A 17,552-nucleotide genomic window follows, 5' to 3' on the forward strand; every position below is an offset into this window, starting at 1 on the left:
TGGCACCTTCATGATGTTTTGCATGCGAGAATACACGCCTGTGTTGCAGCCAGGAGTGGGCCAGACTGTATATTGATGCGACTGTTTCGGCACTTTTTTCAATGACACGTGTTTTTCGTTTGGGCTGAATTTTTATCACATATTCATACAATCATTCACTACTTGTCACATCACTTGTTAATAAAATGACTTAGCCTTTGAAGGTGTTGCATTCCATTCTGGTAGTGTACTAGGTTACAGCACCATTTAAAAGTGCATACCCTACTTTTACGGCGATGACGTTAAAAATGTTGGTGGCTCTTGGCTTTCAATGGGCTTCCCTCATATATGACTAAGGTTACATCATTTCTTAAGATAAATGTGTTGGTGACGAGCAGCCTACAAGTGTTGGAGAAATGACATGTATAGGAACAAACGTGACGAGATAAGTTCAATTCGTTAGGAAACGGTCCCTCAATTTTCATGTAGCCCTTCGTACGACTGGCTCTTCAATGACCGTCGAGATACTGGTACAGGAGAAGGACTTTTGGGGGCTCACCGCCTTGCGCTCCTGCCACGCCTGCATGGCGCGCCGGTACTTGTCGAACTCGCGGCACCAGTCCGAGTAGACCTGCCGGTAGTCGCGCGACTGCGTGGGCGCCGCGCAGCGGTACGCGTCCACGGTGACGTTGAGCGCGCACAGCAGGCTGCCGCCCAGCCAGCAGTCGTAGCGGCCCGCGTCCGCCTCCGTCACCGACAGCACCACCAGGCCGTGCTCCGACGTCTCCACGTACTTGTCAGACCTGCTGGAGGAACCGAGAAACTTTCACGAGAGCAAGCAGAAAACAACGAAACTACTGTGCGTCTCCATTTACATTCCTTCTTCCTTATTATCTCCAGAGCTTTGAGCCAGACTTTTGAGGAAACAAAACAAACAACAAACGTGAATATCGTGGACCGGCTGTGTTGACTTTCGCTGACAAGTGCTCTACCGACTGAGCTATTCAACCACGACGGTGGTTCCACCGTCATGGTTATGCATCCGGCAGTACCTCATCTCCCACCTTCCGAACTTCGGAGTTCTCCAACAACGTTCTGGGACTAGCACACATGGAGGAAAAGATATTGACAAGGCATATATTACCCACAACCTGAAGGTTTGCTTCGACAATGAATTTTCATTCTGGCGTGGACTGTGCGCTGATTTGATATATAGGTGAATACACTTCTTCAAAAACATTCGAAATTGGACTAGTAAAAAATAGAGCCTCAAATGCCATAACAACAAATTAATCCGTATGAGAAACAAAACCCCTCATCGAACTAGCGAGAAACTCTCAGACACAATGAGCAAAAGAGGAACTGATTCTTATGGACACATCCACCGCAAAAATCCGAATAGGTCAACAAAAATATCTTATTGCTTCTGCAACGAAAAAACACAACCAAATTGGTTTACGAAACAGAAAAAGGACTTCAGAGAGCTCTTAACCACAGAAAATAAGCTCATAGTTAAAACTACAAGTAAGCAAATAAATAAAAGATAATAAAGAGAGTTTGAAAGTCAAAATAAAAAAAAACAAAAAAAAAACCGCGATGCAAGCTATTTAGTAATTACCAACATGTGTCAAATTTACTAATTATTTAGCAATATGAGCCCGTTTATCAGCATGACCTTGTACCCCCTGTGGACTGGATGTCTGCATCCGGTTAGGTGAGATGTCATAAAGCCGTTGTATCCTATCCTGAGCAAAGCCGCAACTGTAGTCGTTGGAGTCTTGGAAATTGTCACTGGGAAGGAGGGGATGTCGGCGGTGGTCGCTCATATTTTCTATCATGGGCATATCTGCGGATCTTTATGGCTGCAGGAGGACCTCAGTATCAGGCAGACAGTTCACGGAAATACGTGCCATGTATGGTCATGCATTGTCCAGTTGAAAAGTGGCATCATGATATAATCACATGACAAGACTTTTATCCATTGTGGATGTGGAACACTGCGACTGTGGTGTGAAAAGGTTTTCAGAAATTACTGCAACCAGTCGCCTTTTATGTAGATGTATTTTATTTAACCATGACCGGTTTCGAGCTGCCTAGCAACTCATCATCAGATGGTATATACATTTAGTGCTTTTTTGTACCCATTGTGTGGGTGGTTGAGTATCTGCAGAAAGATTTATCTCCACAGATACTCAACCACCCACACAATGGGTACAAAAAAGCACTAAATGTATATACCATCTGATGATGAGTTGCTAGGCAGCTCGAAACCGGTCATGGTTAAATAAAATACATCTACATAAAAGGCGACTGGTTGCAGTAATTTCTGAAAACCTAATCACATGACAGATATCACATAAAGATGCATTACTGTGCCATTTCGTCAATCGCTCCCAACCACGGCCTGAAGTCATACCCAATGGCTCCTCACACCACGATGCCGGAATAAAATAGCTGTGCCTGTCCAAAATACTGGAAGAATTGGGTCTCTCCCTAGGTCTGCACCATACTCGTCGATGACGGTCATTCAGGATATGAGGCGCGAACCTTCAGTGATCTGGCTGCTGCTAGTCTCTGACCAATAGTGCCAGATGACACAGAGGGCTGCAGTGAGTCTATAACTTGTTCTTTGACAGCAGGTGGAGAAGTGAAGGGGTTATTATGTGCTTAGTGCATAACAGGGCGAATCTTCATTGTGGTGGTCAGACGTGAATGACCGGAACCTTGATGACAAGTATGGCAACCCTCAAATGTCCATGCAATCCAACATCGAACCATTGTCTCGTATGATGGCCGATAAATCTGGAAATTTGCTCAATGAGGTGGGGAAATGGAGATCAACAGTGAGGTTCCTTTCAAATTCTGTCAGGTGATGATTACGTAGTGCCTCACGTGACACCTCTGTTCCTTGACAGCCATCACAGAATACCTGACGCCTTTCACGCCCCTTAGACACTACTAGGCCTTGTAACAATACTAAAAGTATAAATGCAGGCTCGTGGCCGTCCTACACGTCACAAGGAAATCCAACTTTAATCATAACAGAACCACTGATGATGTGCTGGTGTATGAAGTTACAATGACACAGAGCATATCTTCTGGGTGATTCGCGTTTTATATCTTCCATAGAATACAGAATGCAGTGCACAGATTTGTTTAGGGACAGGGTTCAGTCCAGTTGGCAACAGAGTGTTCGTTTCATTAGTTCAACTACCATAAACTTCAATGAACATTATCTGTCTAACAATGTCACTACTCCTCTTGGTGACGGTGTATGTCAATGGCCAGTAATGTATACTGGCACACTTTTCTGGTGGAAGGTATTTGGTCGAGAATTTGGAGGCGACATTCCTTGTGGACTCACCTGTATGCTATGGGCGCCGGCAGCGCGCCTGGCGAGAACGGCGTGTGCGTCCAGGAGAAGTGGTGTCCTCGCAGCGCCCTGGGCACGCGGTGGAAGCAGCCCAGGTGCACGCTCTGCCCCCACGTGGCCGCCAGCACGCGCCGCGCGGCGCTGCCGTCGCAGATCCCGGGCCGGCTCTCCGTCACGTCCTGCAGCAACCTGCGGGTGGACACGCCGTCGGTGATCGCTCCCTGTGCTAACCACCTGTCGGCACCCTGAAGCGTCTCACAAGATGAGGGAACAGCCCGCAGTATTCAACTATTTCGACGACCTTCAAAGTGTTTGCCAACTGTGGCAGGCTGCGGAAGGCGATAGGCATTGGGTTCAGGAGGTAAAGAAGATTTAAACATTACTTGCGTAATCTACCAACCGTTCAGTTCCACGACGATAGAAATGGAGATAATGGCAACAAGTAGACCTGACCTCTTTGAGGATGTCCACATCAAAACTGGTATCAGTGACGATGAATCGGTTAGACAATGGCAACAATGATTACCAAAGTACAACGCGTAATTGAAACAAACAGATATATATATATATATATATATATATATATATATATATATATATGTATATATATACAGTGAACTAGAAAAAAATCAGTAGTGTCATTGGTCAGTGAGGACTTGTAACCTTCAGCACAGACCAGGACCACTTAGAGGAACTCTGGCTCAAGTTTAAGAGAATAGACCACGCACTGATTAGATACGCACCCAGCAGAACAGTTCATAATGGAAGGAAACCTTCATGGTGTACAGTCACTGTAAAGAAACTTCTAAAGAAACAGAGATTACTGCATAATACATGTAAAACAGAGCGTAGGGCTATAGATATTGAGATGCTGAATGAAACACGTTTAGCTGTCAAGACGGCAATGTGTGATGCCTTCAGTGACTACTATAGCAGAGTACTGTCAAATGGAGTTTCACAAAATGCTGTGGTAGTATGTACAGTCTGTTAGTTGCACCAAAGTTAGTGTCCAGCCCTAGCAGATGAGAGAAGAACTGAAACAGAAGGTATCAAGGCAAAAGCTGGAATGCTTAACTCCGTTTCCAAATGTTCCTTTACAAAGGAAGACCCAGGACAATTCTCCCAATTAAATCCATGTGCAACTGAAAAGATAAATGAAATAAGTATTAGTGTTGAGAAACAGCTGAAATCGTTAAAATGTAGGCCTACAGAGTTCCATGCACCGACGGAATTCTTGACAGATTCTACATCGAATTTACAGCTGAGTTACTCCCCCTTCTAACTATAGCCTATCGTAGATCTCTCGACCAAATAACGTTGCCCAGTTCTTTGAAAAAGGCACGTGTCATAATCAAATGGTTCAAATGGCTCTGAGCACTATGGGACTCAACTGCTGTGGTCATAAGTCCCCTAGAACTTAGAACTACTTAAACCTAACTAACCTAAGGACATCACACACATCCATGCCCGAGGCAGGATTAGAACCTGCGACCGTAGCAGTCGCACGGTTCCGGACTGCGCGCCTAGAACCGCGAGACCACCGCGGCCGGCGTGTCATAATCATCTACAAGAATGGTAATAGAAGTGATCCACAAACTAAAATAGAATACCCTTGACATCGATTTGTTGTACAATCTTAGAACATATCCTGAGCTCAAACATAATAAAGTATGTTGAACAGAATGACCTCAATGCGAAGCAGCACGGATTTCGAAAACGTCGATCACGTGAAACCCAACTCGCCCTTTCCTCATGTGACCTACTGAAAGCTTTGGATCAAGACAACCAGGTAGATGCAGTGTTTCTTGCTTTCCGAAAAGCTTTTAAATCACCTACGCTTGTTGTCAAGGGTATCAAGTGAAATTTGTGACTGGACTGAGAACTTTTTGGTAGCGAGGACACTGAGACAATGAGAATATCTACCCGTATACCCTGCAAAGAATTTTGATGTGCGTGGCAGAGGATAACTTTCTATTGTACTCCATAGTATTTATACAATTTCACTCGTGTAACATGACAGCATAAATGCCAATATGCACTCTGTAATTGGACTAATCTTTTCTTTGACGTTCCTACTGATGTAACACGTGGAAGACTGTAGTATATCCGCAGATTTCAGTTAATGCTGGTAACTGGAGGTCAGTAAGTTAGCTCTTGCGGGAAAATTGGCTGCGCACATTTTCATGCCTCTGCCGGTCCAGTGTTTACAAAAAAGTTCTCGCATTCGAAAAGCAAGCAAATGACCATTCGTTCTGGCCTTATTTGTATACGTTCCATACCTCCAATTAGTCCTATTTGGTATGGATCCCGCCCTCTTGAGCAATGTTTTGTGATGGGTTTCTCTTGATTTTTGTACGCAGTCTCATTTACAGACTGATAACTTTTTCCCAGTTTCCTACCATTGAACTGAAGTCTGCCACCTACCTTAGCTATGACGGGGCCTATGTGATCATTTCGTAGCAATCTGCGACCGCTTGTTACATGAGTCGATTGATTCCAACTGTCACACATTGCGGATGCATTTTTACAGTGTACAGGTTGACTTTTCTGAAAAGTTAAAGCAAGCTGCAAAATCTTGCACCACTTTGAGATCTTACCAACATCTGACTGTACACTGAAGTGACAAGAGCCACGGGATATTTCTTAATATCTTGCATACCTCCTGTAACAGGACGTGGAGCAACAACTCTACGTGGCATGGAATCAACAAGTCTTGGAAGTACCGTGCTGAAATATCGAGCCCTGCTGCCACTGTAGCCGTCCATAATTACGAAAGCGTTGCCGGTGCAGGATTTTATACATCAACTGACTTCTCGATTATGTCTCGTTAATATTCAGTGGGATTCAAATCGGGCCATCTGGGTGGCCAGATCATTCGCTCTAACTGCCCAGAATGTTCTTCAAACAGCGAATAACTGTGGCCTGGTGACATTGTCTGAGGTGTGGGCTTGATCTGTTATTCTGTTATTCTGCGCAACGGATTAATCTGAGATGCACCCTTTACCCTGTGGCTCCTGCAAGATGCAATTTCCACCCCCACACAACTACAGAAGTCAGACAGACGCTCCTAACGTTCTAAAGAGAAATGCCTGAAAAACTTTCAGCAATAAATGTCTTCTGGAGTCGTTCGCTGTAAGGAAATGACACAAAAATTCACAAAATTTCTTACGTAACTAGTGGGTTACTTGGGTACTGGAGTAGTGCTAGTTAGTGTAAGAAAAACATGAAACTGATGAAAGTTATTATTTATTTTGCAAAAATTCTGAGAAATCACAATGTCACTTTTAGTTATGAATTGAACAAGTTATATCCTGGTTCTTTTCGGAATGTGAAGTTACCTCTCAAGGACAGGATTCGCTAATGAAATTTCTGTAAAAAGTTTAAGATGTTTGTTGACTTGGCAGAATGGCTGAGAGGCGCGCCTTCTCAACTTGAATAACTATCCTTTAGAATGTTGCTAGGTACGGTCGAGGCTGTCACGTGTGAAATGGAGTGAAGTGTAGTGTTGTGGAGGAGATATGGGGCTTGCAATAGCTGTAGCGCACAATACCAGAAGCTGTGATGACTGCTGTCTGCGCCTCTCGCTGCTGACAAATAAGATAACTCTCGTTCTATCTGGATTGACCTTCGTCAATCAAACTCTCCCTATGCCTTGATGAAGTCAAGGATTCCTATTCGCCCCTAGTCCAACTATTGGCGTGGTACACCGGTCAGATAACCAGTCCACCGGGATGCCACTTAAAATTCTGTTCACACCGCACAATAAGTGTGTCGGCCAACACAGTGAACTGCTTAATCACAAGGACTCAATATAGAGTAGCACTTCGATTCGCTCTCAACAGAGGTGCTCTCCCAGTGAAGTACTGAGGAGAGACTTGTTCCTCGCTCCAAGAGCGACAACGGAACGCCGCCTCTCCATGCCAGAAATGAAGGGGTATATCCTTCGGTCTCTTCCATTATTCCTTAAGCTCAAGGCATCAGAAGTATCGTCTACCAATCAGCATTGCTCTTCTAAAACAGGAGAATGACGTTTCGTTTAAGGCGACGAATCTGGAAACCTGTAGCATTGGCGTTTGGCGTTTGCTGTCTCCCTGTGAAAATCTCTGAAAATGTGTGCTATGAGTAAAGAATGCGTAGGCTGGCTGCTCCCACACAATGTAGCCAAACACGGGGTTGTTGCCCCCTTTCACTCGGGCCCACGCTGTCCATTACACGGGCGGTCACCGGCCGACATAGGCTGGGTCGTCCTATGAAGGGACCGGCGTCCCGTTGTGCGGTTTCTCTCCCGAGCTAAAAGCTTCTGTGACCGTTGTGTCTGGAATGTGTGTGTGCACGCCAGCCTCGAGTATTTCAACCATGGTGTGCTTACTTGTTAATTGCATATCGTTTACATGAATTCATACAACATTGACCTTATCGAGTTTGGGTTCGAATGAAGCGTCTTGATGTGCGGAATATGATTGTGAGGGCGGAATATGTAAGCAACGAAGGCCAGGAGACCACAATATCTTACAATTGTTCTTTAAGAATATAAAGTGCAAATGGCTACAAATGGTTTACAAGTAAGCGAACAACTATTTCCAGTCAACAATCGATTTATTTGTACCAGGTGATTCGGTATAAACACAACCCACATCATAATGGAGCCACCACCAGCTTGCACAGTGCCTTGAGTGCATGGCTTCATGGGGTCTGCACCGCACTCGAGCACTACCATCAGCTCTTACCAACTGAAATCGGGACACATCTGACCACGACACAGTTTTCCAGTCGTCTAGGGTCTAACCGATATGATCACAAGTGCAGGAGACATGCGTCGGTCCTCCGCTGCCACAGCCCATTAACGGCAAATTTTGTTACACTGTCTTAACGGATATGCTCGTCGTACGTCCCACACTGATTTCTCGCAATGTTGCTTTCCTGTTGGCGCTCACATTCCTACGCAAAGGTCGGTGCTCACGGTCGTTAAGTGAAGGCCGTCGACCGCAGCATTGTCGGTAGTGACAGGTAATGCCTGAAATTAGGTATTCTCGGCTCGCTCTTGACACTGTAGATTTCCGAAATTTGAATTCCCGAACGTTTTCCGAAACTGAATGTCTCATGCGCCTAGCATCAACTAGCCTTCCGCTTTCTACATCTATTAATTCCAGTAGTGTGGCGATAATCAAGTAGTAAATCTGTTCCCAAGAATCACCTGAGTACAAATAACAGCTCTGCCAATGCTCTTCCGTATTCTACCTTGTGTCCGCGATATTACTGCCATCTGCATATGAGCGTGTTGGTATCCCATGACTTTTCCTCAGTGTGTATTTGTGCATCCTTTCCTTCAGACAGTTTTTCATCATTAATAACATCATCTGAGGTTGGTATTAACAATGTGTGGTATAACATTAATATACAAGATTCCACCACACTTTCATAGGACCGCCTGATGTTGCATCTACAGCTGTCGAGGACTCTCCAGCAAAGGTAACATTCAGTGTCGCAAGTGGTAAGGAGTACAGCAGTCAGTCGCAAATACTATTTACTGCAACACCAGATTTCTACTGTGTGACCATCTTCACTGCTAAAAGACATTTACAGAAATGCGAGCCTGACTATACTTTGATCAGCCAGAACATTGTGACCCTCTACCTAGTACGTCTGCCTTTGTTGTTGGAGCCTTGTGATGTGTTTTAAATTGATTGATTTCTTGTGTCTATGTGTAATCTGTAAGTGAAGGTTAAAAGAGTCTTCGTGTGGTAGCCATATGTTCATGGTAGTAACGCCTGTGGTGGTATGGTGCGTCCCTCAGCTGACCATGTTACCGGATTATTGGATGCTCATTTACTGTAGTATAGGGTATAGGTATTGTTCTTCATTTCCAAAATTCCAAGCTGATCTGCAGCTTCGTGGATGCCCTGGGCTGGAATATTCTACGTGACGTTGTAGACTCGGCTTAATGCCTTATTTCTCCGGATTTGTAGTCCCTGCAACTGTGTCTTTCATACGCTGACCAATGCTGCCCTTTCATATGTTGTGCGTGGGCCAACGTCAAGTCAGAAAAATGATCAAGCCGTATTAGGCCCTTAGGGCCTCCACATAGATACAGAAAGCCAAAATCAGATTCTTAATAAGAGCAAAATGATGCACTCTTCCAGATAAAACTGGAAATGAAAAAATAAGGGAAGAACTAAGAATAAATTCTTTTAATGAAAAAACTGTAATCTGCACAAATGGTTGGAGAGAGCATGATGACAGGATGCTGAAGGAGTGATTTCTAAGAAGGATGTTACAGTGTAAGCCCCAGGGAAGACGATATCCTGGAAGACAAAGGAACCGATGGTTAGAAATGTTCTGGAGCTGAAACGGTCAACATTGCCTAATTCATGGAGTGTGGAAGAAGAGAGCCCCCACGTCTCTCACAAAAATAATGCTCCCATTATTCTATTTATACGCCAACTGAAGTCTGCTGTCGTACTCGTGGCCTACTAACAGGCACTGGCCCCAACAGCTTCAGCAGCATCACACACTGGTAAGCCATATATAATATCGCCTTACTGGCGTGATGGACAACTTTTGCAACGCAATACAACAGCGATTCTGCGTGGCATGGAATCGAGAACGTGGCAGCAGTAGACGTCTACGAAAAGGATACATAGTTCATGTAAATTATGGAAGCGTTTTCTGTGGGTGCGGAGGCCAAGACAATTTAGTGGTCAAGACATCTACATGACTTCACTAACACGTTCCTCAAAACACTGTAGCACGATTTTGGCTTCGTATTACGAGCAGTTATCGTGTTGGAAGATAGCATCGCCGGAGCAGAAGACATCAAACATGAAAAGATACAGGTGCCCCGATATAATGTTCACGTAGTCCACAGCAGGTGTGGTTCTTTGAGTTACCATGGAAGCGATGGTGGTTATTTCCAATAGAATAATACCGGTGCCCCCGTCCTGCATCCATGGCGTGGTGGATGTTTCGAGCAACCGTTCGCGTTGATGACGACGTATCCGCACGTAACCATCGATCTGGTGTAGCAAGAAACGTGATTTATTCGATAAGGTGACACGTTCGCACTCACCCAGAGCCCACTCTCGATGATTTCGTGGTTACTACAAGAGTAATTCCGAAATCAGACACTTGATTGTAAGGCGTACCCAGGAGAAGATATAGACTCAGATCACAATATAGTAGTGATGAAGAGTAGGCTGAAGTTCAAGACATTAGTCAGGAAGAATCAATACGCAAAGAAGTGGGATACGGAAGTACTAAGGAATGACGAGATACGTTTGAAGTTCTCTAACGCTATAGATACAGCAATAAGGAATAGCGCAGTAGGCAGTACAGTTGAAGAGGAATGGACATCTCTAAAAAGGGCCATCACAGACGTTGGGAAGGAAAACATAGGTACAAAGAAGGTAGCTGCGAAGACACCATGGGTAACAGAAGAAATACTTCAGTTGATTGATGAAAGGAGGAAGTACAAACATGTTCCGGGAAAATCATGAATACAGAAATACAAGTCGCTGAGGAATGAAATTAATAGGAAGTGCAGGGAAGCTAAGACAAAATGGCTGCAGGAAAAATGTGAAGATATCGAAAAAGATATGATTGTCGGAAACACAGACTCAGCATACAGGAAAGTCAAAACAACCTTTGGTGACATTAAAAGCAACGGTGGTAACATTAAGAGTGCAACGGGAATTCCACTGTTAAATGCAGAGGGAGAGAAGATAGGTGGAAAGAATACATTGAAAGCCTCTATGAGGGTGAAGATTTGTCTGATGTGATAGAAGAAGAAACAGGAGTCGATTTAGAAGAGATATGGGATCCAGTATTAGAATCGGAATTTAAAAGAGCTTTGGAGGACTTACGGTCAAATAAGGCAGAAGGGATAGATAACATTCCATCAGAATTTCTAAAATCATTGGCGGAAGTGACAACAAAACGACTATTCACGTTGATGTGTAGAATATATGGGTCTGGTGATATACCATCTGACTTTCGGAAAAGCATCATCCACACAATTCCGAAGACGGCAAGAGCTGACAAGTGCGAGAATTATCGCACAATCAGCTTAACAGCTCATGCATCGAAGCTGCTTACAAGAATAATATACAGAAGAATGGAAAAGAAAATTGAGAATGAGCTAGGTGAAGATTAGTTTGGCTTTAGGAAAAGCAAAGGGACGAGAGAGGCAATTCTGACGTTACGGCTAATAATGGAAGCAAGGCTAAAGAAAAATCAAGACACTTTCTTAGGATTTGTCGACCTGGAAAAAGCGTTCGACAATATAAAATGGTGCAAGCTGTTCGAGATTCTGAAAAAGTAGGGGTAAGCTATAGGGAGAGACGGGTCATATACAATATGTACAACAACCAAGAGGGAATAATAAGAGTGGACGATCAAGAACGAAGTGCTCGTATTAAGAAGGGTGTAAGACAAGGCTGTAGCTTTTCGCCTCTACTCTTCAATCTGTACATCGAGGAAGCAATGATGGAAATAAAAGAAAGGTTCAGGAGTGGAATTAAAATACAAGGTGAAAGGATATCAATGATACGATTCGCTGATGACATTGCTATCCTGAGTGAAAGTGAAGAATAGTTAAATGATCTGCTGAACGGAATGAACAGTCTAATGAGTAAACAGTATGGTTTGAGAGTAAATCGGAGAAAGACGAAGGTAATGAGAAGTTGTATAAATGAGAACAGCAAGAAACTTAACATCAGGATTGATGGTCACGAAGTCAATGAATTAAGGAATTCTACTACCTAGGCAGTAAAATAACCAATGATGGACGGAGCAAGGAGGACATCAAAAGCAGACTCGCTATGGCAAAAAAGGCATTTCTGGCCAAGAGAAGTCTACTAATATCAAATACCGGCCTTAATTTGAGGAAGAAATTTCTGAGGATGTACGTCTGGAGTACAGCATTGTATGGTAGTGACACATGGACTGTGGAAAAACCGGAACAGAAGAGAATCGAAGCATTTGAGATGTGGTGCTATAGACGAATGTTGAAAATTAGGTGGAGTGATAAGGTAAGGAATGAGGAGGTTCTACGCAGAGTCGGAGAGGAAAGGAATATGTGGAAAACACTGATAAGGAAAAGGGACAGGATGATAGGACATCTGCTAAGACATGAGGGAATGACTTACATGGTACTAGAGGGAGCTGTAGAGGGCAAAAACTGTAGAGGAAGACAGATTGGAATACGTCAAGCAAATAATTGAGGACGTAGGTTGCAAGTGCTACTCTGAGATGAAGAGGTTAGCACAGGAAAGGAATTCGTGGCGGGCCGCATCAAACCAGTCAGTAGACTGATGACAAAAAAAAAAGAAAAAACAATCGTAATGGACGATGCCCTAGAGTCAGGAGGGAACACATAGGGCTTGTCTGCTGCAGAGCCCCAGATACAACAATGTGTGCTGAACGACGTGCTAGCAACTCTTCTTTCTCGACAAGTAATGTATGTACTCTGTCTTCAGATCTCCCAGAGGTCGTCGCCTTTCCTTCCTAACAGAGACGGAAAGGCTGCAACTTCCAGGTCCTGTGATGAAGTTTGGACGTCCAATACCTTATCGCCAACTCGTAGTTTCACCGTTGTTTAATCAGATTCCACAGATGTTCTCCACCGTAACGTGGAATTGAAGACTAACCTTGCCGTTTCCGAGCTACATTATCTTACGTGCAACCCCACAAAAATTTACCGTACGTCAAAGTCGCTTATCTCTGCGGATTTTCGCCTTTATGGCCTGTTTTTGTTCGCTGGAAATGTTGTCTTTTCGTCCCTGCTTTGATTATATACGTTACTTACCAAGTCACGTGAACGTAAAGCCACTTGGCGGGATCCAGGCTCACGGTGCCAATGGCACGATCACTTAGATCATCAGTGTAGGGTGAACCTTTCTTGGTGTTTCCTCAGCATTCCTATAAATCCTAGTAGTTTGTCCGTACTTTTTGTTACATTCTATATATATGGGTTGGAAAAAAGTGTGGAAACACCAATACCACAACACATTGCCATTCCTAACACGCTATAGGAAACCTGTTGGCATTCAAAACAGCTTCGAGTAGAATGGATAACTACAGGTGAGCCGTGTGCGGCTCGCGTTGGGGCCTTTGGTAGGTTGGCATCGTGTAATAGATAAAGTGGCTTCTCGTTTATTTTCTTCTGTTTACTGGCACCACTACGTCTGCTAGTATTGTCTGTCCGCGAGTGGCAGCTGCAGCATTTATCGATATCTAGTACCCATACTATCTTTGGAAGGACGTGAAGTGTTTTCCGGGTCGGGTGCGTCGGTAGTTTGCTTAGGACGGAGTAGCAGAGAGGTCCAGCAGTGCGTGGACATGCCAGGACCGCTGGCGGGCACGCAGTCATTGCCGGATCGAGGGGCTGTATTTGCAAAGGCCACAACCTCGTTGTCCACCGGACCCAGTAGTTGAGTGAATATTAGTCCAGTAGTGAAACCTTCATTTTGGTAATCACGCCATTTCTTCGTGCGTTGCTGCTCGAGGGTCGCCGTGAGACTAACAACAGGAAGTGGAGCGTGTAGAGTTGGCGGAATCTGTTAGCCGTCTTCTACTGCCTGTTATTAGTTTTGAATTTTGTGTTACTATTTAGTGAAGTGCAACCAGCGGTATTTTACTGCCTAGTGGCCGCTTACACCCCAGTTACCTGCCCTGGATGTTAGCGTATTTTTGCGGCAGTGTATTTTCCTCGTTTTGCCGATGCGTCTGGCGTGACGTGTAGTTTGATATCTGTGTAGATTGTGGTTTCTTTTGTCTACCACTGGTTATAGTGGTTCCTTCTGCCTTTCGATGTTTTAAACACCGGATTCTGAAGACGCAGTGCTGCCTGCCACTTCACCATCGCTTGAATTATTCCATCGTTGTGCTGGTTATCACACGTTAGGAAAATTTTGATAAGAGGATTGATGGGCCACTAAACTGTCCCTAGTTTGAGTTGCCATCCTGTTAGGTGAGCATAACTCTTGCCTGCCTGTCTCGCCGCTTACGCAGCTGTAGGGACTTTTCTCAGGTCGATCCTTGCTTGGAGCACTGTCTGTGGATCACTCCCGTTTTTTATTTGGTCTCATTGTGTCAATTGTTTAAAAATAATATTTTGTTTAAATTATTCCTATTGCTTGTGGCCTTCAGCCGACAAATAATGTGAATTATCTCTTAATATGGCCTTCAGCCGCCAGTGTAGATTTTGTTGCAGTCAATTTTTTTTAATGATTGTTTTTTAAAAAATTATTTCCTTATGTAAAGTGTATGTGTTTACTGTGCGACCAACGGTAACTGATTAGGCCACGTCCACACTTTTTCTTGCTTTCGCTAAGTCCCACGTCTCAACAGGTTCTGTATGGTTTTCAAGGGAATCTTATGCAATTCTTCCTACAAAATAGTCACAAATTCAGAAGACGAAGACGGAAGCGGATAGCAATCAGGCGCTCCTCTCTCTATAGCAGATGACAAAGGCTCAACAATATTGAGATCTGGTTAGTGTGGTGGCCAGGGAAGATGTGAAAATCGATCTCTGTGCTCACAAAACCAGTCCAACCCCTGCCAACAAATCCGGTCATGGAAGATGCGTGCTGTGTGAACAGGGGCCGTGTCATCTTGAAATTCCGCTTAACAGTTCAGGAACAAACATTGTACCATCCGATGCACCTGATCAGCTAAAATGGTTACTTAATCCTTGGTAGTAATGTGACATTTTAGAGACCAAAGAACCCACGGAATACCACTATATGGCTGTCCAGATTATCAGGGAACCCTTGAAATATTTCCCTCTTGAGACGTAAATTTGCCCAAAAGTTGAAAACTGTTTTTCCGCCATTGTTCAATATTCCAAGTTTCACGGCTTTGGCACAATATTTAACTGTTATGAGTATCCAAGTCACTGGTGAGTGGTTTTGGAAGTCCATATCGCACTGCGATTTCCTGCTCATGGAGCTCCCTTCTTTGTTGTTTGGTTACTGGCTGGGTTCGCGATTGCGACACTCATTTCAGTAGTGGACTCCGTAGCTGTCGTCCTCTTACTTTTTGTCACTATAATCTTCAATAGTTGTCTGTCACAATCACTCGACAACAATCACTGGACAACAATATTGTCCACATCAGAGTGGTTTCCCTCGGAAGCTATACATCGGCGTAGCCGTTGTTCCCAGTCTTGGTAGCGGCGCTGAAAATCTTCAAGTGGTAGGGTCACATTGCTTTGAATGTTCTCCAGAGTCCCAAAATGACATAATTTTAAGACTTTTTCAATTTCGGGAAAAGTCACACGGACTCAGATTAGGTGAACAGGGGGCTGTGGCACAGCAAGAATGCTTTTTGAAGCCAAAATTTCCTTGACAGAACTGGCCGTGTGACATGGGGCTACGCAGTCACCAACTGCTTAAAATGTCCGGTCTCAATTCTCTATTTTCCTTTTAAGTTTATAGGTCATCCATTGTCCTTATTGTTAGACACCGATCTTATCTCACAAGTAGACGCACAATTTCCACGTTTTATTCGATTTTTGATGCTGAAATCCTTACTGAGAACCATTTTCAAGGTGTTTTCAGCCTTCCAAAAATGATTTGTGCCAGCGGAAAACTTGCGATCTTGGTATGTAATGTTCCCCAGACGCCTGTTTCAACTTTCGGAAGGTCACACTCGTGGATTCTGTGGTGTCACCGCCAGACACCACACTTGCTAGGTGGTAGCCTTTAAATCAGCCGCGGTCCGTTAGTATACGTCGGACCCGCGTGTCGCCACTATCAGTGATTGCAGACCGAGCGCCGCCACACGGCAGGTCTAGAGAGACTTGCTAGCACTCGCCCCAGGTGTTCAACCGACTTTGCTAGCGATGGTTCACTGACAAAATACGCTCTCATTTACCGAGACGATAGTTAGCATAGCCTCCAGCTACGTCATTTGCTACGACCTAGCAAGGCGCCATTACCAGTTACTATTGATACTGTAAAACATGTACCGTCAAGAGCGACGTTCACCATTTATGGATTAAAGTATTCCACCAGCTACGTCAGTTTTTTCTAAGTCTAATTTCCTTGTCCTGTTCTAGACCTCACGCCAGCCTGCGTGAGCTAAAACGCGTGCCTTTCGGCTTCCTCTCATACCGGGTTGGCTCTCTTGCCAATCCACAACAGATTCCACAAGATTAACACATAACTTTATTGCATAACATTGCTCTAAATTCCGCTGCTCCATTTTCGTAACATACAACAAAAGAGAGAACTTCACTGATGGCGATCTCAGAAACCACGTGATGGCTGTAGAGAGCTGAAACTCGGACTGAGCATTTGGAAGTGATGAACACAACGGTCTATACAGTTGGTACAACACAACCTTACTAGATCCTCCGCAGTGTTCTCAGTCTCATTACTTTCGTAGCACACCTCGTGTATCTTAGATACGATGCATCTTGAAACGCCAAACACTTCAGCTCCCTGCGTTACGGAAGCATCCACTGTACAAATCTCAATAATATGCCCAATTTCGATTTTGTGTATTATGCATGTAAACCGGGCGACCTAGAAACGACGAAGAGGCTTCGTCTCGCCGTAGCCCTCGTGGTTATTGATTGTGCGGTTTGGTTCCACCAAAGCCCAGTGGAACCCCCCTCCCCCCCTTCCACCCCCGGCAACGTCTCATCATACCAGACGAGTGTAACCCCAAATGTTTGCGTGGTAGAGTAATGGTGGTGTACGCGTTCGTGGAGACAGTGTTTGCGCAGCAATCGCCGACACAGTGTAAAGCCGTCGGCACACGGACCGTGCATCCGAACGTTGGGCGTTGAGCGTGCCGAGTTTCTGACGTCATAGCGTGGAACAGCAGGCTCGGGAGTCTTTCCGAACGTGCAGAGCAAGATCTGGCATGTCAGATATGCTGAGCGTGCATCTGAGCGTTGACCAATGAGATGCCACAACGCCACCTACGTCATACGCACGTCGTGTCCCTTCAGTACAGAGTTGTGAGGCGCCATATTGGAATTCATTTCAAGCCTATATGTATATATGCCGTTTCTGAGCACCAGCAGATTGAGAATCACTGGAAAACCAGTTGTTAACTGTGTGATTCGTTCCAATAAAATAATGAGAAACATCATATTCGTGGCAAAAGAATTATTGTAACTTGCGTATTATGAGAGAAGGCTATTTGAAGGCAGCGACACACTGAAGATCCACCTAAAACGTATTGTTCTTTG

The 17,552-nt window shown here is 44.5% G+C and overlaps 1 protein-coding gene across 1 annotated transcript in view; it reads right to left on the reverse strand.

Moving 5' to 3' along the window:
• LOC124805488 (semaphorin-2A-like) overlaps positions 1-17,552 on the reverse strand; it is a 491,457-nt gene that overhangs the window by 8,149 nt on the left and 465,756 nt on the right. The window contains exons 12-13 of the mRNA XM_047266052.1: positions 3,344-3,541; positions 539-782 (exon numbers count right to left, since the gene is read on the reverse strand). Coding sequence (XP_047122008.1) covers positions 539-782; positions 3,344-3,541 — 442 coding nt within the window. The remainder of the gene's footprint in view (positions 1-538; positions 783-3,343; positions 3,542-17,552) is intronic.

This window comes from Schistocerca piceifrons, chromosome 7 (assembly GCF_021461385.2).
Source record: "Schistocerca piceifrons isolate TAMUIC-IGC-003096 chromosome 7, iqSchPice1.1, whole genome shotgun sequence".
Lineage (NCBI taxonomy): Eukaryota > Metazoa > Arthropoda > Insecta > Orthoptera > Acrididae > Schistocerca > Schistocerca piceifrons.